Source organism: Tamandua tetradactyla, chromosome 5 (genome assembly GCF_023851605.1).
Source record: "Tamandua tetradactyla isolate mTamTet1 chromosome 5, mTamTet1.pri, whole genome shotgun sequence".
NCBI lineage: Eukaryota > Metazoa > Chordata > Mammalia > Pilosa > Myrmecophagidae > Tamandua > Tamandua tetradactyla.
The window spans coordinates 111,297,906-111,323,967 of NC_135331.1; the positions used below are offsets into that span (position 1 = coordinate 111,297,906).

A 26,062-nucleotide genomic window follows, 5' to 3' on the forward strand; every position below is an offset into this window, starting at 1 on the left:
ACAGCCAGTCTGCAAGCGCCTTGGAGACTTGGGTGGCGGCCTGGAGAGTGTCAAGAGCCCCCGGAGCGTACTTTTCCTAGTGGTAGCGCCTAGATGGCTGGTTCGCAAATTGGGACCTAGGCGATCGCAAGGGAAAGATCGCAGCCGCCGAGAACCGACGCGAGGCCAACCCCGAAAGCGGGTCGCATCCAGGAACCAGAACTAACGGCGCCGAGGCCGACCGGGAACAAGAAGGTTGCGGGTAGGTGCTATGGAGACGGTGAGAGTTGTAGGGTCAGCGTTGGTGCTGCTCCAGGGCAACCCGGCGGAGAGGGCGGGTCGCCGGGAGGAAAGCGTGACCTTGGACCCCGGGCTGAGCCGGGTCTGGCTCAGAGCTCTTCCTTTCTCCTCCCTCCTTAACTCCAGCTGAGGACAGACGCGCTGTCTCGGCATCTCTGCACCAGGAAGGCGGAGCTCTTTGAGATCAACATCTGAGTGCAGGGGGAGACAGGGATATCAAAGGGATAGACTATAGCCCTTTGATAAAAGGTTTTGTTTTTAGACAAATTAACTTCCAGTTGTCAGAGTGCCCAGGGCCTACACACTGGTGAGATTGTCTTTGCTTCCCCTCTCCCAGCCTGGGTGCTGTAGTGGTAAGTTTTCTTAGAGTCAAGCTGGAATTGAGGTCTTATTAACGAGGTAGTCTAAGTGTATTAACATCCCTCCTAGGTAGAGTCCTTACGCGCAGCGGTGGTTGGTGGTGTAGGCCTTTGCCACGAAAGCTTTGCCAGGTCCAGCCCTTCCTAAGCTCCTGGCTTTCTTGTAAGACATCTTGTTGCCATGTGTCTTACCCTATCATTTCTGAAAAAAATATTTGTTGGTAGATGTCAGCAAGGAGGACCAGCAAAAATTTTTAATAATGCTATTTTACCAAATTTGTAGAGGTCACTTATGGTATTATAAAAAGAATCCTAACACTGGAAGATCGAGAGGGTTGGGGTCTTTTCTCTTTAAAGATGTAGCCAGTGTGGAGAAGGTAAGGTCCAGCAGGTATTCCTGTGTACAGGATTTGATTTCTAAAACAATGGTTTCCCTAGATCATGATCAAACTGCTACATGTGGTCAAGTACTTTGGGAGAAACAGAGCTTAGGGACTTGTTCCTGTACAGATTAAGTGGGAAAGTAAGAAGTATGGGCTGGAGGGGTCCTGAAAGAAATTAGTGGACATGTATTACCTGTTTATGTACCTTTTCTGGGCACTGTGTTCAATATTTCACATGTGAGGATTAGAAAAGTATCCAAGGATGCTATAAGATAGCTATTGTTTTAGTACCCTTTTACAGAGGAAGAAACTAAGATCCAGAGGAGATAAAGAAACTAGAAGAGATAAGACAGCAGGTAAGGGGTGGAACAATGAGGATTCCAACTCCAGCAGCCCAGCTCCAACCTGTGTTCTTTCTTCTTGCTCCTTTACTTCTGGAGGAGACAAGTCTTAGATAAAGGAGGAAGGGCGCAGAGCTTGAACAAATGTGCTAAGGGGGTGAGGACTGATTTGTATATGTTTGGGTAAACCATCTGGATTTCAGGTTTGGAGAAAATTGGAAAGTCAGCTTAGGCTGTGTTTGGAGGGGGGTGAAAGATTCTATAGATCTGTGGCAGAATCTTGTGGCTCAAAGAGAAAACACTTGCCCTAGATCAGGGTGCTAGGAAATGCCAGTCAGAATTAGAACTAGACTCTCCCTGACTCCCATCTCAGAAGGAATTATCCCAGTTTTAGCACTGAAAGCCCCATTTCCTGGGAAACCCCCAGTCTCAGTTTTAGTTCTGAATATCCCGCTTTCTTGGAAACCCCTAAGTTCTGGTTTTAGCCCTGAAAGTTCCACTTCCTGGAAAACTCTTCCATTTTGGATTTAGCATTAAAAGTCTTGAAATCCTCCAGTGCCAGGCAAACCTGCACTGTTGGCTGGTCTACTCTTCTGCTGGAAATATCTGGGTGGCCTTATCATGAACCCCTAAAAGGCCATAGGTTTGAAGAAAGAGCCTAAGAAAAAAAAAAACTTTGTGGGTAGCCTGAATCCTGAAGTCACGGAATGGAAGATCAAAGAATACTTTGGCAAGTTTGATGTTGGGAAGGTGTGTTATACTCCCCACAAGCAGCTTAAGGCTGCTTTCTTTCTCTCTTTCCTGGCTGATTGGAACTCTTCTCAGCAGGGGCCTTCTTACTGATCCTCTCTGTTTTTTGTGGGCCTCCTCTCCTATGAGTTCCCTTTAGGCTCTGGGGCATGGGAGGCACTACCCTGAGCTTTGCCTGTATTTCCTGGTTGATAACATTGAGCTTCCTATGGATCCAAAGTATAACAAAGAAAAAGGCTCTGTTTTCACCATCTTTAAAGAAGAGGAACCTGTGGGAAATGTCCTGGAGAAGTCCCACACAGCCAGTGGAAGCAAGGTAAGGAGTCCCCAGCCCTGTATGCCTACCTTCCTGCTGCTGGAGAACTTGCCTTTGGTTTTGTGGGGACCTGGTAGCGTGACTGATGATCCCAATTTTAGCACTGAGACTCCCTAGGATATGAAAAGTCCTTGTTTTCAATTATGGGTGTGAAAGTTTGGGGGAACAGTACAAAACCCATACAGTGTCCCCAAAAGGGAGGCTGAACAAAATACTGTCTTTGGTGTCAAATGGATATGGCATAGATTCTGTACCATCTGTAGTTGCCATCACCAATATTTCCCTTGGCTACTGTTATTGGCAACTGTGATTTACAGTTCACAATAATGATTCATCCATTGTTACATCACCCTGAGTGATGTGACTTAAGAGTGCAACATAAGTATGTTGTAATCAATAGCAGTAACAATCTGCTTTTAACTTCACCTGTGGATTAACCCTTGTGCTTTGTTTAAAGTGCTAATTTATGATTGTGCCATGTTTTCTAAGAGATCAGATAAAGAAAATGAGAATGATTATAATACCAATGCCAGCATGACCACATCACCAAAAAAGAAGGCTAAACAACTGTTATTTTGATGACAGATAGAAGAACACATACAGCTGGATTAGGGAGGTAAATACCAAACAAAGCATACTGCACAATATGCAGAACATAATTTGGGATTAAGGATGGTGGAGAAGGGGATGTGAAAGCACCTATGGAGACTGCACCTCACAAGTCCAGGATGAGAAAGACAAATACATCTAAACCAATCAAAAGTTGTTTTGTTTCCCCTGAAGCCAACAATACTCAGTCAAATATAGCATCTCCTGAATTAATTTAGGCATGCCACATGAACAAATGTGTGTCATCATACCATCTCTTACTTGCTCAATGAAACTGAGTATAATTACATTTTCTGACTCAGAGGTTGTAACTAAAATATCCCATGGGTGAACAGAGGGGGAAATTTTGGTAACATATGTGTTGGCTCTTTACAGTATAGCTGATTCTGTCATATGTTACCATCAATCATGGTTTCTACAGTATATCAGCTTCAAGTGATACATCAAATCCTGACAACAAAAGCATGTTCCCTCTAGTTCTTGGGTACTTTGATTTGAAAAATGGAGTGTCAAAATCATCTTCTTGATTTCTATGAAGCTTTTAATGAAATGGCCAAAGTCATAATTTGTTGATATTTTGTCAATACGAACTAGACTTGACTCATCTATCTGTATATTTCTGGAGGGAGGGTGCACCTGTAAATTTTGGCAGAGTCCATGCAGTCTATAAACTTCTTACTAATGAAAATGAAAATATTCTACCTGTTCAGTTTCCTGCACACCTTATATGGAATACTGCTTAAGAGGGGTGTGATTTGTCTAATTGTGATATTGAGACCTTCATAATGAAAATTTTTGGTTATTTTTCAGTTTCCTCAAAATGTATTTCAATACATCTCAGTGAGATTTTTGAGTTTATAGAAATGTAAGAGATAGCCTCGTTAGACATATGCCTACAAGATGTCTGTCATTGCTGCCAGCCATAGAAAAGATGTTAAAATGTTAGACTGCCATAAAATCATATTTTCAAAGTATAGGATAAGAAGAATGTCCTTTTTTGATTTGAAAATGTGTTGTGGATAAGAATGGAGAAAAGTATCTCAAAAGCTGTTTGATGATCTTTGAAAAGGCTATGAACAGTCTAGAAAAGATGAACTGACTGTACCTGAGTTGTTTGATGTTATGTATATGTTGAGTCAAAAACTTTTACAGTGAAAAATTTACTCACTTTTTTGAAATAAGAACACTTCCGGACTGAAAAAATGTCACCAGAGAAGAACAGCCAAATTAAATAGGACTTCCTCAGTTTCTCTACTAAAACTGTAACTTACTTGGAATCCAATTTTGATTTCAGCAGGTCAAATTACCTCTGTGGTTTAAGACCATTTTTCCTGAGGAGATGTTTAACATGATGATATCCAATGTGCTTTGCAGTGTTTTAAAAAAATGGACATTTTAGATATGGAAGGCCTCTATGATGAGTTTACAGTTGTATAAGACCAGCTTGAGAAACAATTATTATGTCAAAGTAAACCTGTAAGTATAAAGTGGGTAGACATTTTTGGAGAACTAGAAACTATTGCCAACAAATCTAAAACCTTCTGTTCCTAGTAAGTAAAATTCTAAGTGTTTCATGTCCAAATACTTTTGCTGAGAGAATATTTAGCTTGATGTCATTGCATTGGACTGACACTAGGAATCAGAGTAATGTTGGCTTGAGAAGAGCAGAACTGCAAGTCAAAGTGAATTTTATATTTGACTCTTCAGTTTCACCATTACATAAAAGAAAAGAAGGATGTCATCAAGGCTGCAGGCAGCTCAGATAAATATTATTTGAAAAGGAAAAAAAATGAGTAAAAATACTTTACTCCATCATGATACAGAAAGAAATGTCACAATTTTTTGTTATATAAAGGAAATATCTGTTTAATTAGTCTTGTTTTATTAGTTATAAATATAATATTTTATATCTTATATATTATAGATCTTATTTTGATTTACCCATTTTTTCATAATATCCATAGCATATTAGTATAGCAATATGTACAAAAATTTAAAAATGAACAATATACATATATTGAAGTGCTTGCTCAAAATTTTTTTATTGATAACCAGAGGCCTAAATAAGTAGCTGTGTGGGATCTGGCAGAAGAGATGCATCACGGCCCTGAATTGGGCTTTTTTTTTTTTAAACCCGTAAGTCCCTTTTGCTTTGGGTTTTTATGGATCAATCTCTCAAAGTCAGGGTGTCCCTGGAAGGACTGATATAAACTGAGTTTCTGAAGATTTACAAATGAGGGCTAGGCACAGGATCTATGGAGCGTTCAACAGAGTATAGAGCAGTTAGTTCTGTTAGGCTGTCTACCTCTTTCCCTCCTTTTCTCTGATTCTACCTAAATACAACGTATGAAAACTCTTATTACTATATATCAGGGTCCTTAATTTCTTATTTGGGGGGGATGGTTCTTAATTTGAGGTCTATAAACCCAGTGATTGTCTGAGGATAGAATTCAGAGGGTCTGAGAACTTGGAGGGAAAAAGAAATTTCTCTTTTCACTAACCTCTAACAAATTTTAGTTTAACATTTCTTTTTTAGTTTAGCATTACTTTCCATTAGAAAGGCAACAGACCACAGGATGATTAGCAGAACCTGTGACTCTTGTCATCACCAAGGATCACAGATGTTACAGATACTTCTGAATATTATTTATGTACATTACTACTTTGAAATTATGGTAATTATCAGACCTATCCCTAGATCATATAACTTAATATGTTAATAAAGAAGTACATCTATTATATCACAGCATTGAATGTTTAATAATTTGGTAACTATTTCAATAAAATTGCCTTCCTTCACAAGCCTTCCTTCACAATCCTGTGTATTTCATTTTATGCATTTCTTCACACTACCAAAGGGGTTGATGGTACATCAAGAGCCTTTCGTGAATAGAACTCTTTGCAAATAGGTAGAGGGGCAAAGGCTTTGCTGCACGCTTGCCACATGCTCCAGCCTTTACAGCAGATGGAGCAAGCAGCATCTTATGATATGAATTGAGTGGAGAATCTCCCTTTACCTAAAAACCCTCTGTGTCCATGTTCTAGTTTACTAGCAGCCGGAATGTGATATACTGGAAACAGAATGGCTTTCAAAAAGGGGCATTTATTAAGTTGCAAGTTTACATGTTCTAAGACTGTGAAAATGTCCCAATTAAAGCAAGACTACAGAAATGTCCAATCTAAGGCATCCAGGGAAAGATACCTTTGGTCCAAGAAGGTTGATGATATTCAGGGTTTCCTCTCAACTGGAAAGTCACATGGCGAACATGGCGACATCTGCTAGCTTACTCTCCAGGCTTCTTGTTTCATAAAGCTCCCCCAGGGCCATTTTCCTTCTTCATCTCCAAAGGTCTCTGGCTACATGGAATCTGTAGCGTTTTCCAAAACGGTTCCCTCTTAAAGGGCTTGAGTAAGTAACCCATGTTGAATGGGTGGAGACACATCTCCATGGAAACCATCTAGTCAAAAGTTACCACTCACAGTTGGGTGGGTCACATCTCCATGGAGACGATCAAAAAAGCTCCCACCCAGGAATACTGAATGAGGATTAAAGAAATTGGGTTGTCTGGAGTTCACAACAGATTCAAACTGGTACATTCCACATGTCCAAGAGTATGGAGTTACCAGAATTTACAAACTTTCTATTTAAATTAGGGAGAAATGCCATGATTGGGAATAAGAATGAAGCTGTTTTCCACTTCTGATACTTCATTGACAGGGGCAGAGAGGATCTGAGAGACCATCTAGTTAGAGACACATACATACAGGCACTGAGGTGTAGGGAGAAGTTACTCAGGGCCAGATCTGTTGAAGACAACGAGGCATTCTGAGAGGGTTTTGGTGTGATTCTGAATAGGGAGAGTATCCTGGGTATCTCGAGGGAGGGAGGGAGGGAGGGAGGGAGGGAGAGAGAGAGAGAGAGAGAGAGAGAGAGAGAGAGAGAGAGAGGGAGGGAGGGAGGGAGGGAGGGAGGGAGGGAGGGAGAGGGAGAGAGGGAGAGAGAGAGAGAGAGAGAGAGAGAGAGAGAGAGAGAGAGGGGAGAGGGAGAGAGGGAGAGGGAGAGAGGGAGAGGGAGAGAGGGAGGGAGGGAGAGGGAGGGAGGGAGAGGGAGAGAGGGAGAGAGAGAGAGAGAGAGAGAGAGAGAGAGAGAGGGAGGGAGGGAGAGAGAGAGAGAGAGAGAGAGAGAGAGAGAGAGAGAGGGAGGGAGGGAGGGAGGGAGAGAGGGAGAGGGAGAGAGAGAGAGAGAGAGAGAGAGAGAGAGAGGGAGAGGGAGGGAGGGAGGGAGAGGGAGAGAGGGAGAGGGAGGGAGAGAGAGAGAGAGAGAGAGAGAGAGAGAGAGAGAGAGAGAGAGAGAGAGAGAGAGGGAGGGAGGGAGGGAGGGAGGGAGGGAGGGAGAGAGGGAGAGGGAGAGAGAGAGAGAGAGAGGGAGAGAGAGAGAGAGAGAGAGAGAGAGAGGGAGGGAGGGAGGGAGGGAGGGAGAGAGGGAGAGGGAGAGAGAGAGAGAGAGAGAGAGAGAGAGAGAGAGAGAGGGAGAGGGAGGGAGGGAGGGAGAGGGAGAGAGGGAGAGAGAGAGAGAGAGAGAGAGAGAGAGAGAGAGAGAGAGAGAGAGAGAGAGAGAGAGAGGAGGCTGGGCTAAGGATGGGCATAGAAGGGAATGGAAAGTAGAGCTGGGAGAACTCAAAGCCAAACTCAAGTTTGAAGTACCACCTCCTCCACTCCACATTCCAGTGGCTTGCCCTTTAACTCTTCCATGAATCTTGAGGAATTTTAACTCCCTAGACTTCTTATAAGGTAGAAACAGTTACAGTAATTTCCTGAAATACCTTTCCCCACTCCACTCCAAAAGCACGTTTAAGCACAAGGAATGGATTTAGTGAACAAAGATTTCACAGGATTTCATGTATATTATTTTTTTTGAGGAATGCTGCTATTATTCCCAGCCACACAGCAGCCTCAGAGCGGCTTAATGAACCCTACATGACAACCTTTTTAAATTTTCTGAAGGGCGGTTATAAGGAAGAGGGTTGGAGTTACTGTGGGTGGCCTAAAAGGCAAAACTGGAGTGTCATTAGTAGACACCTGGAGGCATATTTCCAAGCTTACCTAAGGTTCATTGCTGAGAGTTACATTGGGAGTAGACAAAGTGTAAAGTGCTTTTTAATTCTGGGTTTCTGTAGACGCCTAAATCCAGCAAATCTTCCGCCTGAAATATAAAACCAGTATCTTGATCTCCCAACCACAGCTAGATGTGACCCCACAGATGGGTGTGCTGTAACGAAGGGTGCTTGGGCTTTGCGACTAAGCAAATTTGGATTCTTACTTCTATGCCCCATTTAGGAGCTGAGGCTTTGCAACTTGAGTCCCTCCACTGAAAATAGAAAATGTGTAAATCCATTACCCAAGTCCCGCAAATGTCCCTTATTCACTGTCGGAAAGGATTTGCCTCCTGGGATCCCTGCCACACCCAGCCTCGCCCTCTAAGTATGTGCCAGTCCCGCGCAGTCCACTGGAGGCAGCAGACTCGAACTACTTCCCGGGTCCTGGGACGTCAGGCTGGCGGGGCGGACCTGGGCGGGGCAGGAGCGAAGGAAAGTGTCGCGGAGGCGGGGAGGGCGTGGCGCATGCGCGCCGCTGAGACGACGCGGTCGGGAGGAGCAGCTGCTGCGGAATTGCTAAGCTTAGGAGTCAGTCTCAAGAAGCGGCCGCGGAGCAGAGCTTCCGGGCTACAGGTAAGATGCTTGCCGGCAGCTACCCCCTACTTTCTCTCTTTGCGGCGCGGGAGGTCTCGGGCTGCAGGTGAGCTGTGCATCCCTCACTCGAGACCTCCGGCCATGAATTTTCTTGCATGGGCGCGGAAATAAAAGGGGGCTCTGCTGAGCCGGCGCCTTCAGTCCCACTGCACATCCCTACAGCCAGCAGGTGATTTTGCAGGGGATGGTCCTGCTCTCAGGGATCGCTTCTTTCTTCCTCTCGGGAGTTTCTGTGTTTTTTCCTTCTCGTGGTCCTCAGTATCAAATCTGTCCTCCCTCTTACCTTCCTGGAGCAAGAGAGGGGAGGGAAAGGGAGTGAAGCTCATGCACGGTTACAAAAATACCAGGGTTTTAACCTTTCCAGCACCACCTAGACTTCACTAGAAAATATCTTCCGTGATGCAAGGAGCTCAAAGGTAGATTGTTGATACTTAGCATATGAAAGTGCTTTTTATGTAGTAGTTCACGGAAGATCTCTTAATGAGTTCCCCAAATTTTGAAGAACCTAGGGCTGGGAATAAGGCAGGGCCTTGTCACCTGACTTGGTGCGCAGTGCAGTAAATCGTTTTACTGCATTGCACTCAAGATGCTTTCAAGTTTTTCCAAGTCTGGAGCAACACGTTTATGATGACATTGCTCCCTCCTACTTCCTTGTCAAGGCAAGCAGCCTCTGCTATGAATGCCGCTGTGCAAAAGAAGCAAGAAGAGTACTTGGTCTTTATCTGGTTTTTCACTGTGAGAATAGAAATGCCTTGCGAGGATTGGAATTAGGTTTATTTCACCTCCCTGGGATAACACTCGGTTCACTAAGGAGATTAATGGGCTAGTTGTTTCTTGGCAATGCAGCTGTACTGGAGGATAGAATAATTAAAGAATGTCTTAAGATGGAAGCTGTTCCCTTGGTTTGCTCATTCATTCATCCCTCCAACAAGTATATACTAAGCACCTGCTTTGTGCAGGGCAGTATACTTGGTGCTATGAGGATAACGATCAATTAATCCGGGTTCTAATTAGCTGGGGGGAGAGATAAGCCCAACATAAGTAACTACACTTGGTAGAAGGAAATGGAATACCAAAAGAGGTTGGGAGAAAGAGCTGAGGGTCTTGGAGGAGGGAGAAGAATCAGCACTTCACCCCAGCTGTTGGTTTAAGGAGATTAAATCCCTAAATTACTACCTAAGGATGAATGATCTCTCTCATAAGCTTCGATCTGTACATAAGGGTGTTTCCTGATTGTGTGTTGGGTGTCTCAGACTGAGTATGTTCCAAACAGGTCGCATCATTCCTGCCTCCACCCACACCCCCATTGTGCCAGTGTTTCCTGTCTCAGGGAATAGCACCAGAACTTCCCTGCCCTGGCCAAGTAGTCTAAGCCAGAAGCCTAGAGGTGAGTCATCTCTCACTCATCGCTCTTCCTCCCTCTCCATATCGCGGCCTGTTGAGTCTGACACCTGAACCTTTGTCAGATCCGTCCATGTAACTCCATCCTCACTGCTGTTTCTCCAGGCCAGGCTACCATTATGTCTTGTATAATAAACCACATCGGTTTTCCGGCTTATCTCCCTGCCTCACTTCACTTCAGCCCTCGTTTATGACTGCAGCTAGAAAGTGCTTTCTGAAATTCAAGTTAGGCTGTTATACTCCCTTTATTGATCCCTCATCATTCTTAGGTGGTCTGGCCCTGCCCTTCTCTATTCTTAGGGCTTTTGTTTGCTTCCTTATTGCCTAGCACAAAGAAAGCCCTCAATAAATAGTTATTAAATGGAATTGAGTATGAATATAAGTGACTTTTAATATTATGGTTTGTTTCATTAACTTCCTGAATCGTATATTCTCCTTACTTCAGTTACTTTCTCAGTGTGTTGAAATGGTAATGGTCTTACCCTTATCAGGCTTAAAAATGGGTCTAAGGATGCAAGAGAAGAATAACCATCATTAGTGTAGCAACTCATATTTTTTGAGTGCTTAATATGTGCCAGGCACTGTTCTAAGTGCTTTACAATGTTAACTCACTTAATTTTCACAGCCACTCTATGAGGAAGCTGTTTTTACTATCCCTCTTGTAAAAATGGAAAAAGTTACAGAAAGGTTAAGGAACGTGCCTGATGTTGCATAGCTAGGTTTGAAGCCAAGCCTATATTATGGAATATCATTGGTTCCTTGAAGAAAGGCGGTAAGTAGAGTGAATCTGAGATGCTCATAGGACTCAACATGATAAGTCACTGGATGTAGGTCAGTACCGTGTGGTCACACCATCAGACCAAGCAGAAGTGATTAATCCAGAATTGAAGAACGCTAAAGAACATCAGTTTCATTTGCATGTTAATTTCTTCAGCCAGCTAATTCACTTATCAGAGATAGTATTATGTATAGTGGTGAGGAATGAGGCTTCCCTGACTCTGAAATCTTGGCTCTGCTGTGTGACCTCAGCAGTGTTGCCTGCCTTCTCTGTGCCTCAGGTTCCTTATCTGGAAAATGGGGTTTAATAATGATAATACTTCCTCATGGGGTTGTGATATTGATTTAATGAGTTGATACAGATACATGTAAGGCCAGAAAATGGTGTTAGCTCATGGTAATTCTGAAAAACATTATCATCCTCATTTATTATTATTTGCTTATTCTTCTTTCAGTCAACAAATGGTTTTGAACACAGGTCCTTCCTATATGTTAAATCCCACTGTACCAGTTCTTGGGCACAGATGAGCTCTTTTGTTTTAACTCTTCTTTCTGCAGATGTTGAAGATTTTTCAGTGTTGCCTCCTTTTTGGTGCCATCACCACCTCCTGTGCCTCCAACTCCCTCCCCACAGACCCTTCCTCGCCGAAAGTTCTAGCTTGCACTCTGAAATAAATTCAAAACCCTTTTTCTGTTCTTTGGGATGAATTTGCTACCAATTGTTATAGGGAATAAAAGACTGGTTTAATATAAATGATGGATGACCAGTGAGAAAACTGTAAAAATACACAAGAAATCTCATACATTGTTCCTCATATATGCAAAGATGATTATTTTCCTCATAAAGGAGATACAGATATAAGAATGTTCAGATATAAAAGTACCACCAGGAATCTTAGAATTTAAAAAGCTGTGAGTGGTGGTATGATGGTGGCTTAGTGGCAGAGTTCTCACCTCCCATCCTGGAGACCTGGGTTCGATACATGGTGCCTGTCCATGTAAAAAAAATTATTCTTTTAATTTTTAAAAAATCTGTAAGAAACTTTAGAACTAGTCTCTTCCATTGCCCTCACTTTGGGGCGGGGTGAGATGGGAGGGTAGCCCAAGGACCAACAGACAGCTTAATGACCACTACCCAAATCTGCAGTTGTAGCCAGCACAATTCCTGCTAAATTTTAGAGAATTATGGACAAGATTTTAGTGGGACTTCTTATATCTTGCTATAGTTTTTGACTGTTGCTCTTTTGCACATAGGATTCATTATCATTCAGTTGGCTTTCATGCCAGGGCTTCATTATATTCTTGGTGACTTACCATTGATTAAGCACGAATATCCCTGCCACGACAGAAGAACTGTCTCACCACAAAGCTGGTGACAAAGCACATGTTTAAAGTGAATCTTCGGCTTAACCAAGAAACGATATAACACTATCTTCCTTACCTCTTTTCTGTTCTTTAGTTGGGAGGGAATGAGAGAGATTGGAGGAAATGGGGAGGGGAATATGAAAGAATTATAAGATGAAGTGAAGTTGCAGAAGTCGAGGAATTTAGAAGAGGAAGAAGCAGTTTGCTGCAGACCAGTTCTCTGATGCAGGCTGGAGGGGTTAGGAGATGGGAAGGTGGGTAAGAAGGACAGAAGTCACAGGAGAAGGCTCACTGGGAGTGGGATGTAGTCGGGGTGTGGGGTTGCATAGGTGGAGGAGAAGGAAGACATTCCAGATGGTAGCGTATGGTCTAGTGAGGAGACCCAGCTGACCAGAGCGGAAGTCTTAACCTGGGGAAGTGGAGAGAAATAAACAGCCGAGGGTAAGGCCGGTCTTGGAGACAAAGAAGAATCAACTTGACGTATCCCCCTGTGTGTGCTTGAGGTCGATGAGGATGTGGGGACAGTGGCTGGGTGTTGGGATAGATGAAGATCAAACCTAAGTACTCACCTTTCTTTAGGAGACTTAGAGAAATTACTTTCTGTAATTCTGTGCACTGCATATCGCTTTATGTAAATTTGCTTCCCAAACCTGTTTTATTTTGTCTGATTTGTCTCTTCCCCCTTGCTTTAGAATTGCAAACTTGCCAATGGACCTGCTTGGTTTTGGTTATGCAGCCCTCGTGACATTTGGAAGTATTTTGGGATATAAGCGGAGAGGTAAGCCTGAATCAAATTTTTGAGCAAAAGAACTTGGCAGGGGGTTGGCAGTGGTGCTTGGATCATCTAAAGTCTGTGAATACAACAAGAAGCTAAACATGTCTTTGAGGTAGCTAAGAACTAGTATGGTGAAAGGATACATGGCAGGAAGCAGGCTTTGTAGGGCTGCACACAATGGAGCCTTCCAGTGTGAGGTTTCTGGGCCTCTCCTTGACAATTACATAAATGACTGATTTAATCTCCCCAGGGCCACTTGCTTATTAACAGGTGAGAGGTGCTTGTTTGTTTGTTTAAATAATTTTGGTATTATGTTGATGTTGGGTGCCACAAAGGAAATTTCATGCAATACATGTACTATCATATCTGAAGTCTTTTCATCACTGTCCAAAAGAGCATTAAAAAAAAAATTGATAAAGGGTTTCATGGAGGAAAATGGAAGGTTAAGATTTCATATTTTACTTTTTTTATGGTAGAGCCCTTTATAGTCATGGCGTCTCATGTTCTTGTAGCTTATATTACTGTGTATTTCAGAGAGTGTTATATTGTGACATGGTGAACTTGAGTTTGAGTGGAAAAACCAGGTCTATACAGTTACTTTAGTTTTTTTTTCTTTAAGGGTTGTTAAAAAGTCCAAAGCAAGAAGCACAGTTTTCCTTAGGGGCCAAGAGGCTGAGCAGGTTGGCGGTGAGAATAGATGATGTCCTAAGATTCCTTAGAGCTTGCTGCCATGTAGTTAGATTTTTTTTCTTGGTTTCATTTTCTCTCTCAGCTTGTGTACTGTTGTGGATATGTATTTGATGGGAAAAAATGATGGTTTCAAACCAAGATCTGCAAACAGCTGTTCAAAAGTTGGTGTTTCATAGTCTGCTTTAAAGAAGACTCAGTACCAAATCCTGCTAGGATTGTTAATGAAAAATGCTTTCTCATTGTCAAAGACTTATCTAAAATGACAGAGCAGAAAAAGAATATCTGAACATTTTTGCCTGCCTTTTTTGAGGGGTGGGGAGGAGGGAGTGTGTGTCTGTGCACGTGTGTGCATGTGTGTTTATATGTGTGTCAGAGTGGGTTGGGGCAGGAGGGAGCAGTACAATATATTCCAGCCCAAATTTCTTCCGGTTTTGCCAGCTGGTGGGAACAAATGAAGTTGCATTAGCTATGGGAGCTCTGATTTCAAGGGCTTACTACCCAACTGCATGATCTGGTTCCTTGACCACTGCAAGAGCCCCTCAGTTAGTGATACAAAAACTCCTGGGGATGTTGTGTCTTCACAATGAAGCCCATTTTCTTTCTAGGATAACATGAGTTAAGAGCACAAGTATAAGCATGACTGAGTTCTAATCTTGACACTACCATTCACTAACTAACTTTGGTACTTAGGTGACTTGTTTCAACTTCTTCACTATTCCCCATCTGTTTAGTGGGACTGGTATTATAGTTACCGCCTCACACAGTTGTTAGGATTAAATGAGACTAAGTGTATAACACATGTAGTGCCTGGCATGGAGTAAAGTTTGCTATTCTTATCACTTCTGCTACTGCTCTGCCAGTTCCTAAGTGACAGAATTGAGAGGAGGTCTGTGGGCCAGTGGGCAAAATGCCTTTTTCTAGTTTTGTGCTTGGAATCGTATTCTAGGTTGCTTGTGGCTCCGGTGCCTTAGAACTGTTGTATAAAGTGAGCCAACTCTTTCTGTTTATACTTGGAGCATCCCTAGGCATGAGTCCAGTGCAGCTGGGCCAGGGGACCCATCCAAGGAGCAGTTATTGAGAATAATGTCAGGTATGTTAAAGATGTGCTGTTAAAATGGTGTGTGGTAAGAGGATACAGATAGATCCAAATGCTAAACTAGACCAGCTGCCAGATATAGGTCAACTGATGGGATTTTTCTTGGTATGGGGCTAAAAGAAGGAATATAAAGTGTCCATTGTGGCAGGGCTGGAGATCCAAAGCTGGCACTGAGCCAGCTTTGGCTTCCTTCCCAGATGGGTCTCCAGAGAAGGGTATAAGCAGGAACACACTGTTGATTTTGACGCTTTTTCTGGGCCAGGTAGCATTGAATGGCCAAAGCCAAAGGTGGCCAGAAGGCTTGCCCTGCCTTCTCCTCTACCATTGCTGGGCCTAACCTCACCCCTTCATACTCCAGTTTAGGAAAGAGACACATCAGCCCCTGCAGGGAGAACTAAGGGACAAGAGAGTTCGCAAGGCAGGTTTCCCGTCCTAAGGAGGCCGCAGGAGCACCTAAAGTGGTGCTTTCATGTGCACCTTCCAGCTCATTGGGTAACTCCGCCCACCAAGACTGCGTGCTAACGTGGTGGTTTCCTGAAACATGGCTCACCCAGCTCAGCACCCCAGGAAGGGAAAGGGAGGGGAGGCACTTGGAGGTACCTTGTTCATAGTCCCCACTTTAAGCACTGAGCTTTCCTCAGAATCTTTGCTCCCTTCCATCAGCCGGGACATTCTCATGAGGGAGAGTCCACAGTCCTGGCCCCCCGGTTCTCGTGCACATGCCTGCGGTGAGCCTGCCCTGTCCCTGCAGTTTGCTGTCTGATCTCACTGAAACCCAGGGAGGACATTGCCACTCCCTCTACACTCTCACGAGTCCGTGGAGGGTGGGGGTCCTGGCAGTACAGAAAACTGTGGTGCATACAGATCATAGAAAATCACAGACTACCTAGATTAGAAGACGCCCTAAAGACAACCTAGCAACACGTTTCAGGAAGTGCCTTGGATCTCCTGAACTCTATCCAACTTATCTGTTGTCTCCTGCTGGAGCGTGGCTTATAACCAGGAGCACTCAGTCATGCATTTATTCAGTATTTATCTAGTGCTCACTGTGGACCTGCTGCTGAGCTGGGCCCTGCAAAAATAGCAGTAAAACTCACAAGAGTGGGGGAGACTAACGTGAAATACCTTGGCTGCACATCCAAATTTCTTATGGACATTTAAAAAATAGAGAAACCTTGGCCCTACCCCCAAGGATTTAATTTCGATAGAGTCTAAATAGTAGGATAGGTTCAAGAAGCAAGGATTATGTGGGTCTTGTTCATAGCATCACCAGCATGAAGCCCACTGCCTGGTGCACAGAAAGGGTGTGGCATTTGTCTTAGCGCTCTAGTAGGAGTGTGGATGGCCTGGAGGCTGGAGTGCTCTGGGCGGGGGGAATGGATGATGTGCTGGCTGGGTCAGTGCAGGGGCTCATGAAGCACTTCCCTTTTCTTAGTGTACTCGTCCTTGCTGAGTCCTCATACCTAAGGCTTGAAAGCTTGGTGGTTATTCAGGACAGAACCATCACTTGGTTGTCACTTAGTTTTTGCAGCACCTCTCTCTAAAAAACTAATAATACTTTTGTATCTTATTTTCCATCATTACAACCTCACAGTGAAAAGATGGAGGCGAAGAAAATGGAAAAGAGGCATACAGAAGTCAGACTGGTCACCTAAGATCATGCAAGGACAAACCCACTACAGTGAAGATTTTCTTATCCCCTCAAGCAGTGTTCTAACCCCTGCGTTGCTACTTATTCAGGGTTCCTCTGCCTTATTAGGATTCAGCGTGAAATCATCATTTTTTAATAAACTGTCCATAAATAGGTGTATACTTAATTTGGCTTTGTCCAGTTAAAATGTCCAAGTAGGAATACGTTTGAAGATGCAGCATACTTAAAAGAGATGAAGTAAATTGCTTTCACTTTGGGACTCGCTTTCTGACTTCATCTTGTTTTTTCTTTTTTTCAGGCGGTGTTCCATCTTTGATTGCTGGTCTTTTTGTTGGGTTTTTGGCTGGCTATGGAGCTTACCGTGTCTCCAATGACAGACGAGATATAAAAGTGTCACTGTGTAAGTAATGCATTTTTTACAGTTGTGGAGAATTGAACCTTGGGATAACTTCACTGATAATCTCTACCAAGAATATCAGAAAAATTTAGTCATATGACAAGTGGGCAAATGCAGGTGTTGAGGCTAAACACAGGTCTTGTTCCTTTCTAGGTAGAGCAGATAAAAATGATACTGCTACTAAGCCTTGCAAGTCAGAAGAGTATTCCTGTAAAACTTGTTACTGAAAAAATAAATAAGGAAAAAGCAGTGTATTATTCCAGATTTTCTACTAATTCTCCTAAATGCATATTTAGGATAGTTTTTTGTTGCTTGAAACTACGTTGAAAAAGACAATCTTGCATTATTTTGTTTAATTCGCAAACAGCTTTTAGATCTGGTTCTGCTTTAAGACTTAATCTAGAAAAGCAAAATTCACCCATTTTTAGCTTCTTCCCTTGTTGAGCTTGATAGTGAAATATCCACAGGAAAAAACAAAAAACTGGGTGTATCTAAAGCTCTCAGGACACTCAGCTTTCTTTTGTCTAGCTTGAAATAGGAATACAGTGAAGGTTTAGAAAACAAAGCCAAGAAAATCATCTCTGATTTGATTTTATTCAAAGTGACATTGTGGTATTATGGAAGAAAACACAAATGAATGAAGACAATATTGTCTCAGTTCTATATTTGAGGAAGAAAAAGTGTTCGGTAGTTTTGCTTTACCTATTTTAAATAGGATCTAGAGATATTTTTAATAATGAAATTGCATTAGAAGATAAGAATATATCAGCAAGATACAGAATATTGAGGTTTTAAAATTCATATGCATTTGAATAGTTCATTTCTATTTATTACCAATCATTTTATTTTTCATATTAGTCAGCAGTTTTTCTTTGAAAGCTCTTCTTGAATTGAGACATCAATGCCATAATCTCTTATATAAAACTCTTTTTCTTCATGTTGGTACAGCTCCTAAAAGATTGCCGTAATACTTCCAAATTTAATATCATTACATACTTGTACTTTAGTAAAAACAATCATCCTTCCTCCTTGTATTATTTTATTAATCAGATCTTTTTTAAAATACTGATTCTTTTCCTTACATTCAACTAATTAAACATTTATCACTTGTCTCTTCAAGTTCCAGGTAAACAGTGTAAAGTTGAATAAGACACAGACCTAGTCTTAAAGGAGTCATTTAGATTGACATTTAGATTGGAAAAATGCTTTCTCTTCTGAAGATATCTCAAGAGTGGATTTTAACATGTTCATTTACCCAGAAAGCTCCTTTCTGATGAACTAGTTTATAAACTATTTTAATATAGCACTTTGTTCAAGAGAAGTACAGCTCAGAAGCTATATAAATTATTTGTTATATTCCTTGAAGGAAAAACAGGCTAGGTATGAGAAAGCTGAAATGATATCCGTGCAGTGATTACATGTCTGAAACTCTGGTTTATGACTGGTTTGTTTTTCAGTTGTGGCTTTCTTCCTGGCCACCATTATGGGTGTAAGGTTTAAGAGGTCCAAGAAAATTATGCCAGCTGGGCTAGTTGCAGGTTTAAGGTAAGAAGAGTTATTTTGATCTGTAATTACCTCTGTTATCCTTTTGAAGTACTGAGCTTTTGGCAAAAAAGTTTAAATTTAAAATGTCAAAGTAATTTTTATTTTAGTAAACATTTTTAAACATGACTGTAAAAACCTTGAAACAGCGTGGATTTAGTCAGTCTTTGGTTACATGAACATTTTTATTGGATATGCTTAGTGGTACTATTGTATGTGATCACCTGTACACACACTTTTTGTAATCAAGATCTACCCACCTGGGACAGTAAATGTATTTATTTAAATCTAATAGTCTCTTTTGGAGAGTTGGACAGATTGACAGTCTGCTGCAGTTATTTTGAGTTTTTAAGAGAGAAAAACTTAATATTCCTTAAAAAAATAAATAGAAGGCCTCATATGTCTCTTAATTTGATCTTGCCAGTAATTCTTTCCCTGAGAGTAAGCATATTTTCAAATAAAAATTTAGAGGTAATATTTTTCCATTCCTTGTGGAATTTGCCTTTATATGTTGAAAGCTATTTAAAAAAAGAGTTCATTTTTTGATATATGTTTTCACTTTTGGGAATTTATTCCAAAGAAATAATAAAATGGATACAAAAACTGATATTCATGGCAACTTCATTTCTAATGGAAAAACATAATAAACTGAAAAATTAGAAATAACCTCAAGTTCATCAGGAAGGAAATGTTTCAGTAAGTGTTATACCCATTAATGGGCAGGCATTTCATGCTGTGTTTTCAAAAACTCTTTAGAGACACTGGAAAATCTTAATGACATATTATGAGAGAAAAACAGAATAGAAAATAACCAAATATAATATAATCTCAATTAAAAAAATGTGCGTATAAAAAAGCAAGATAGGAAGGCAATACCTCAAAATGTTCACAGTGTTTATCTCTGGATGATAGGGTAATGAGCAATTTTAATTTTCTTCTTTCTACTTTCATATAGATTTTCTACTATGATGATATAGTGTATTTTTGATTAGGGAAAAAATGCAATTACAAAGAATCACTCTTAGCTACAGATAGCCTAATTCTAAAAATTTGGTGTCGGGAAGCATGAGAAGTGGGATGGGTCACAAGAGGAGAAGAGCCAAGTTAATGAAACGTGGCTGAGATTGTAATAATAACTCCCCCCAAGTGCTCCTAGAGTATTTTTTCAAGCTGCTTTACTTTGCTAGATTTTGAAAGTCTTAGGCTTCTTTCCAAACCTCTCATTCATAAATCCTTATCCCATATTTTCAGAACAGTGAGCTCTGATTTTTATCATACGGTGAGCATTTTTAGGTGGCTAATTCAGTCTTGTTCGGTAAATTGGTATACAGTGACCCTTCCTTTCCTTTTCTTTTCATTTGATCCAGCCTCATGATGATTCTGAGACTTGTCTTATTGCTGATTTGAGAATCCAGAGGAACAAAGAATTGATTTCATGCCATTCCACTGTAGCGGCAGAACATACTCTGTATTTAAAGATAACTTTCAATATGGAATGTCACTTGTTTTATTTTATGTTAGTTACAGAAGTAACACTGATACGTCTAATATGAACACTAGTTTGAGGTGTTGTTTTTTAAACAAAAACTGTTTTCTAATTATCAAGCACTGTTACCATTAGAGGTATTTAATGAGTCATAATATACTGCCTTTCATCTGTGATCTATTTTTATATATGTGACCTTTTTTTTGACAATTCTAAATACTATGTCTCAAGTAAGTTTACACTAAATTACGGTGTATCAGATAATGGAATGCCTTGATGGATATCACAGAATGCTAATTTATGGTATCTATTTGTCATTTGTATTATATTAGAAATTAACTAGAAATCAGATTTTTTTCTATTTTAGTTATTTGTTGCCAGTATTATTTTTTTCCTTTGAAAATTCCATTCTCAGCACACTCTGTGTACTAACAGAATCTTACTTAGTGTTCAAATAAAAGACATTCAGTTTTGAACCTGCTTATTTCATTTTAGTGTCTTTTTTATATATTAAATGATCTTTGACATGTAAATGGTTCAGTTATTGATGAAAGGGGTTGAAAGGGAGAGTTATTTACACCAAAAATCTGTACTTCCTCCAGAGCAGAGGTATTTTTTTTTTCCTCTGAGAAATGGTAATAATCCTGAAACAAAAATGGTTTTGATTCAAAACATCATTTCAGGGCGGGCCACAGTGGTTAAGCAGATAGAGTTCTCGCCTGCTGTGCTGGAGACCCGGGTTCAATTCCCAGTGCCTGCCCAAGCCAAAAAAAAAAAAAAAAAAAAAAAATCACCCTTCTGCAATGAAAAGAAAAAACACATCACTTCATTTTTAGTTATAATCAGTACTTTTGCTATCCTAGGTACTTTTTCTTTCTGTTTTTTTTCTGGCATGGTCCGGCTCCAGGAATTAACCCAGGTCTCTGGCATGGCAGGCAAGAATTCTGCCACTGAGCCACCCTTGCCCACCCTATCCTAGATACTTTTAAGCTGCAGATTGAATGGCAGGAGACCAAAATCCCAGCCCAGTTCTTCCCCTGGCTGGTTGTATAATCTCTGGAGAGTCAGTATTTCTATCTGGGACTCAGATTTTCATCCTTAAGAAGAAATTTGGACTAAATGATCTCCAAGATCCCTTACAACTTTAAAAATGTGCAGTTCTGGTCCTGTTGACTGTGCACAATGGTGTCTCAAACCCTTTCTTCATATGAAATGGTTGTATCAAAAACCGTAGATCACATATATATTGAATATGCAAACCCAGTGGATAAAAGCAGAGTGGATTTGCTTGTGTAAGTCCCCTTATCTTTCCCAACTGACTTTCAAGGAGGTTGCTAAACCGTCAGTGATATATAGTTCATTTTAAGGAATTAAAAATAAAAACCTACCAGTTTAACCAAATAGGAAACCTGTATAGAATCCTATGATATACTTAAAAAATATCTCATTAATCTCAAGTGTGCTAAAGAGGTTGTTACCACAAGCAGGTGTGGGGAAAGCAGTTGCTGGGGTGCTCTGCTTGCCTGCAGGCTGTCAGAGATGATTCAGAAGATCAGATATGGATTGACAAAGCCTTGTACCCAAACTCTGACTATTATAGTAAAGTAGAAACCGCAATGTGAAATTGACCATAGAAACATATACTTTATCTGGTGGTAAAATGTTAATGAATTTAATATATTCATCTGAATATATGTCTACATACATACACACCAAGGGCTGCTATTCACTTAATGATGTTTCTTACATCTGATTATAGTTTAGAATTAATGACATATAGCAATTGATTTTCTTTTGCTAAGTAAAGCTCTCTTGGAGTTTCATGATCCCCATTTTGATTATTGATTGCCACTGCAAAATTCTCTAGTGGTTGAAAGTTTAAGAAACTACTTTGAACCTGGGCTGTGTCCTAGATTTCCCAAAAGGTGGAAGTGGGTTATGGTAATATAAGTGTTTGTTTAAAGAAATCCTTAGTATCCATTTGCTTGCTTATGGTTTTATTCTTTTGCAATGAGTGCAATGCAGAAGAATTCTGATTTGGATGGTTCTGATTAATTGGCATTTCACTGTCTTCAATGAAATGGAAAAGGGTTTCTTTGATTTATAGATGGGTATTAGATAGTTTATTTCCTTCTGCTTTCATTACTTAATTAAAATGACCTTAGTAATATTTGGGGGGGGGCACTGCTACAAATGTAAACTGAAATATTTACTGATTTACTTAGAGCTCTTCACTTGCTAATACTCAGCTACTATAGTGCCCATGTTTTTGAGAAGCATGCCATGTTCAAATCTGAATATGTTTTTCAGAGTCTCAATGGATTCTTCATCCAGTGGGGCTTTCCTCTGGCTCCCAGGCTCGAAGAATTTGTTAATTGTGGAGACGTGGCTGATTCTGGCCTTGAATTCCTAAAATGCAAAAGGGCATTTAACCATGAGGGAACAAACAATATAGCAAATCAAATATAAGTAAAGTATAAATGAGGCACAAGTGTTTATATCCCTACAGCTGGCGGAGGTGGGGAAGGGGCAAAATGGGCTTTTCCAGTGTCGTCGTGGCATTGCTAAGTGATGCTACCCTTGTAGAAAGCAAGTTATCAGTATTTCTCAAGAACCACAAAAGTGTTCAAAGGCTGTAATGAAGTGATCCTGTTTTAAAAATTGTGTCCTAGTGATGTCGTCTTAAATGTGGAAAATCCATGTCCATGAAGGTGCCATTGTAGCATTATTTATAAAAGCAAACACACCAGAGCATCCTGAATGTACAACTACTAAAGGGGATTCCTAATTTTTTCTTAAGTCATAAGCATTTTTCATGTTCTGTCATCCTCAAAAATATAGCAATATATTGAATTATCTGTTCATTCAGATAATCTGAACAGAATTATCTGTTCAAATAAGAAAAGCTTATTTCTTCTGCACCATATGCTCCTTAAGGACATCTTTGTATGCCTAGCATGGGTCTTGGCATAAATAAGTCAATAGGTTCTTAAATGATGATGAGTGATTGAATAGAAAAATAAATGAATGATCCAAATTCATTCTCCCTGCAGTTCCTTGGAGCTATCTGAATAGCATTACCTGTAGCAGAGGGAAGCCTGAGAGGACATTGGATTTGTACTCTTCAGCCATTAAATGACTTCAAAAAGCTGTATTTCAACCCAGCTCAGTTGATTACCCACAAGAAAATCTTGCCCATGGTTTCTTAGTGCCTGTGTGATAGTGGAGAAGGAGAAGGTAGGCATAACCAGCATATAACTTAAAGCCACTATCATTTGGCAGAATGTCATCTAGAAGCTAAAGAACTTGGTTCTGGTCTTGTCTGTACACTGCCTAGTTTTTGAGCTCAAGCAGATCCCATCTTTCTTCTGGAAAGAACCTGGAAGACCTTAAATCCTCCAGATGGATTCTGAATGTAGGAAATGGCCTAATCTCATGTGCTTTTTGTTTCATTTTTCTTTCCCCTCCCAGTGCCTACCCTGTGATCCTCTGTAGAATGATGTCACCTCTACATCCTGGACTTGCTGATCTTCTAGCCGCACATCCACAGTGTCCTTCCTTTCCTCCCACCATCTCGGGTGGGGTCCTTAGCCAAACTGTTCTTATGAAGGTGCTTTGTTTGCAGGGAGAACATCGTTCTCAGAGAGACCCACACCTCCTTTTTGTAAGCGAAGTATCTTCTAACAGGTTTGTCTGTCACTCATCGGTAACTTTGAAAAATATCGATGGATTCACAAAGCGAAAGATCGGAGTAGGAGAACATTAAGGTATGTTCTAGCCCTAAAAATCTCTGTGATTTTATGACACTCAGGCTTGGGCCCAGGAGTCAGAGAGACTTGTGTGTGGGCTCCAGCTTTATTAGTTGTATGCCATTACTTTGCTTTTTTAAGCTCCAGATGCCTCAATGGTATAATGAGGATAGCAGCAGTACCTCTTTCGTGGAATAGCAATGAAGATTAGGTAGAGGTAATGCCCTCAAAGGGATGTTTCATAAGTATCTAATAAAGGATAGTCATTGCTATGATTAGTAGTTGTCACGATATTGCCATGGTTATGATTTCTAACCAGGAGAGGAGTCTGTATACTTCACAGGGTTGAACAACAAAAACTTCTGTCATTGGAAATAGTGGTGTTACACATACATTTCATTGTCAACATTAGGAAGATTGTAAGATAAAAATAACTCATTATATACTGAACACAGATGAATATATTAACAAATACTTTTGAAGGAATTGATATGGAGAAAGCCTGGAGAGTAGAATACTCATGATTCTGAGCCATCTTGGCATAAGGGAACTGAAAACTCATTAAATACAATTTAAGGGAGAAGTACCACCAGGAAGTTAGGGCATTTGTAATCTATGCCAAATACATAAGTAGTAAACAATACGCATCACATGATTAGACTCTAAGATGGTTGATCATAAGTATATTTAAGTGCATGTATTAAATCTTTCACTTATAACCATTGTTTAATTCAGTTTTTACCAAATTCTACAACCTTTTCTTCATCTCTTCCCATGTTTACTGATATTATAATGAATGTACCTGGAGGTCAAAAACACTGACAGCTTAAAAAGGCATCCCACCTTGGTGTCAGGGAGGGATGCCCTAACTATTCACTTATAGCTCATTTTATGCGACATTTTTCAGCTATTAAAAATGCAGAGCCAGAGAAAAATAGTGTTTTATTTAAAAAACAATTTTTTCTTAACTTTTAGAAAATTGCATAGGATTCTGCCAAGCCTTTGTGAACTTCCCTGAGCCCTGGTGCTATCCTGCATTTTCTAGAATCAATATCCATCCTTTTCCTCCAGGCTCACTTATTAGTGTGGGATCCCCTCACCCCACTCCTGTTTATGAGACTGTATTTCACCCCAGACTTAAATCAGGTGACTGAAGTTTTTCTGTCAGCGCCAGAATCACGAGTGCTGCTGAAGTTATGGCATGAAATTTTACAAAAGTAAAATCCAGAAAGATGGTGGAGGAAAGGGTGACAGTGCTTTATAACTGCAACTGAGGGGAGAAATTTGAGCTTTCATAAAGGGTTCTGGGATTCTTCACCCACCACTAAAATTCTCTCTCTATTTTTAATTTATTTTGCTTTTCTCCCCGTTGCTCCAAGTCATAAAACAAGGTCTAAGTTTGTTTTGTACCTTCTCATGGACAGGGAAGAAACTTGTAGTGACTCTTTTTTTTTTTTTTTTTTACATTTTTTTATTAATTAAAAAAAATTAACTAACACAACATTTAGAAATCATTCCATTCTACATATGCAATCAGTAATTCTTAATATCATCACATAGATGTATGATCATCATTTCTTAGTACATGTGCATCGATTTAGAAAAAGAAATATCAAGACAACAGAAAAAGAAATAAAATGATAATATAGAGAAAAAATAAAAATAAAAAATACAAAAATATATAAGAAAAAAATAAATAAAAAACTATAGCTCAGATGCAGCTTCATTCAGTGTTTTAACATAATTACATTACAATTAGGTAGTATTGTGCTGTCCATTTTTTTTTTTTTTAGAAATCATACCATTCTACATATGCAATCAGTAATTCTTAACATCATCACATAGATGCATGATCATCATTTCTTAGTACATTTGCATCGGTTTAGAAGAACTAGCAATACAACCGAAAAAGATATAGAATGTTAATATAGAGAAAAAAAATAAAAGTAATAATAGTAAGAACAAAACAAAACAAAACAAAACAAAAACCTATAGCTCGGATGCAGCTTCATTCAGTGTTTTAACATGATTACTTTACAATTAGGTATTATTGTGCTGCCCATTTTTGAGTTTTTGTATCTAGTCCTGTTGCACAGTCTGTATCCCTTCAGCTCCAATTACCCATTATCTTACCCTGTTTCTAACTTCTGCTGAACTCTGTTACCAATGACATATTCCAAGTTTATTCTCGAGTGTTGATTCACATCATTGGGACCATACAGTATTTGTCTTTTAGTTTTTGGCTTGACTCACTCAGCATAATGTTCTCTAGGTCCATCCATGTTATTACATGCTTCATAAGTTTATCCTGCCTTAAAGCTGCATAATATTCCATCGTATGTATAT

General features: G+C 40.3%; 1 protein-coding gene across 3 annotated transcripts; it reads left to right on the forward strand.

Annotated features, from left to right (window-relative positions):
• The first annotated feature begins 8,655 nt into the window (after positions 1-8,655).
• TMEM14A (transmembrane protein 14A) lies at positions 8,656-25,153 on the forward strand. 3 transcript variants are annotated; one of them, XM_077162065.1, is made up of 6 exons: positions 8,656-8,766; positions 10,061-10,174; positions 13,023-13,108; positions 16,841-16,942; positions 18,397-18,484; positions 23,439-25,153. In XM_077162065.1, the coding sequence occupies exons 3-6, from the start codon at positions 13,039-13,041 to the stop codon at positions 23,731-23,733; spliced, it is 555 nt and encodes a 184-aa protein (XP_077018180.1). In that variant the 5' UTR covers positions 8,656-8,766; positions 10,061-10,174; positions 13,023-13,038; the 3' UTR covers positions 23,734-25,153. The 3 variants fall into 3 exon arrangements, with proteins under 3 accessions (XP_077018180.1, XP_077018182.1, XP_077018181.1); XM_077162067.1 differs by lacking the exon at positions 23,439-25,153 and adding an exon at positions 19,849-22,509; XM_077162066.1 differs by lacking the exon at positions 10,061-10,174 and having other exon boundaries at positions 8,667-8,766.
• Positions 25,154-26,062: the final 909 nt, after the last annotated feature.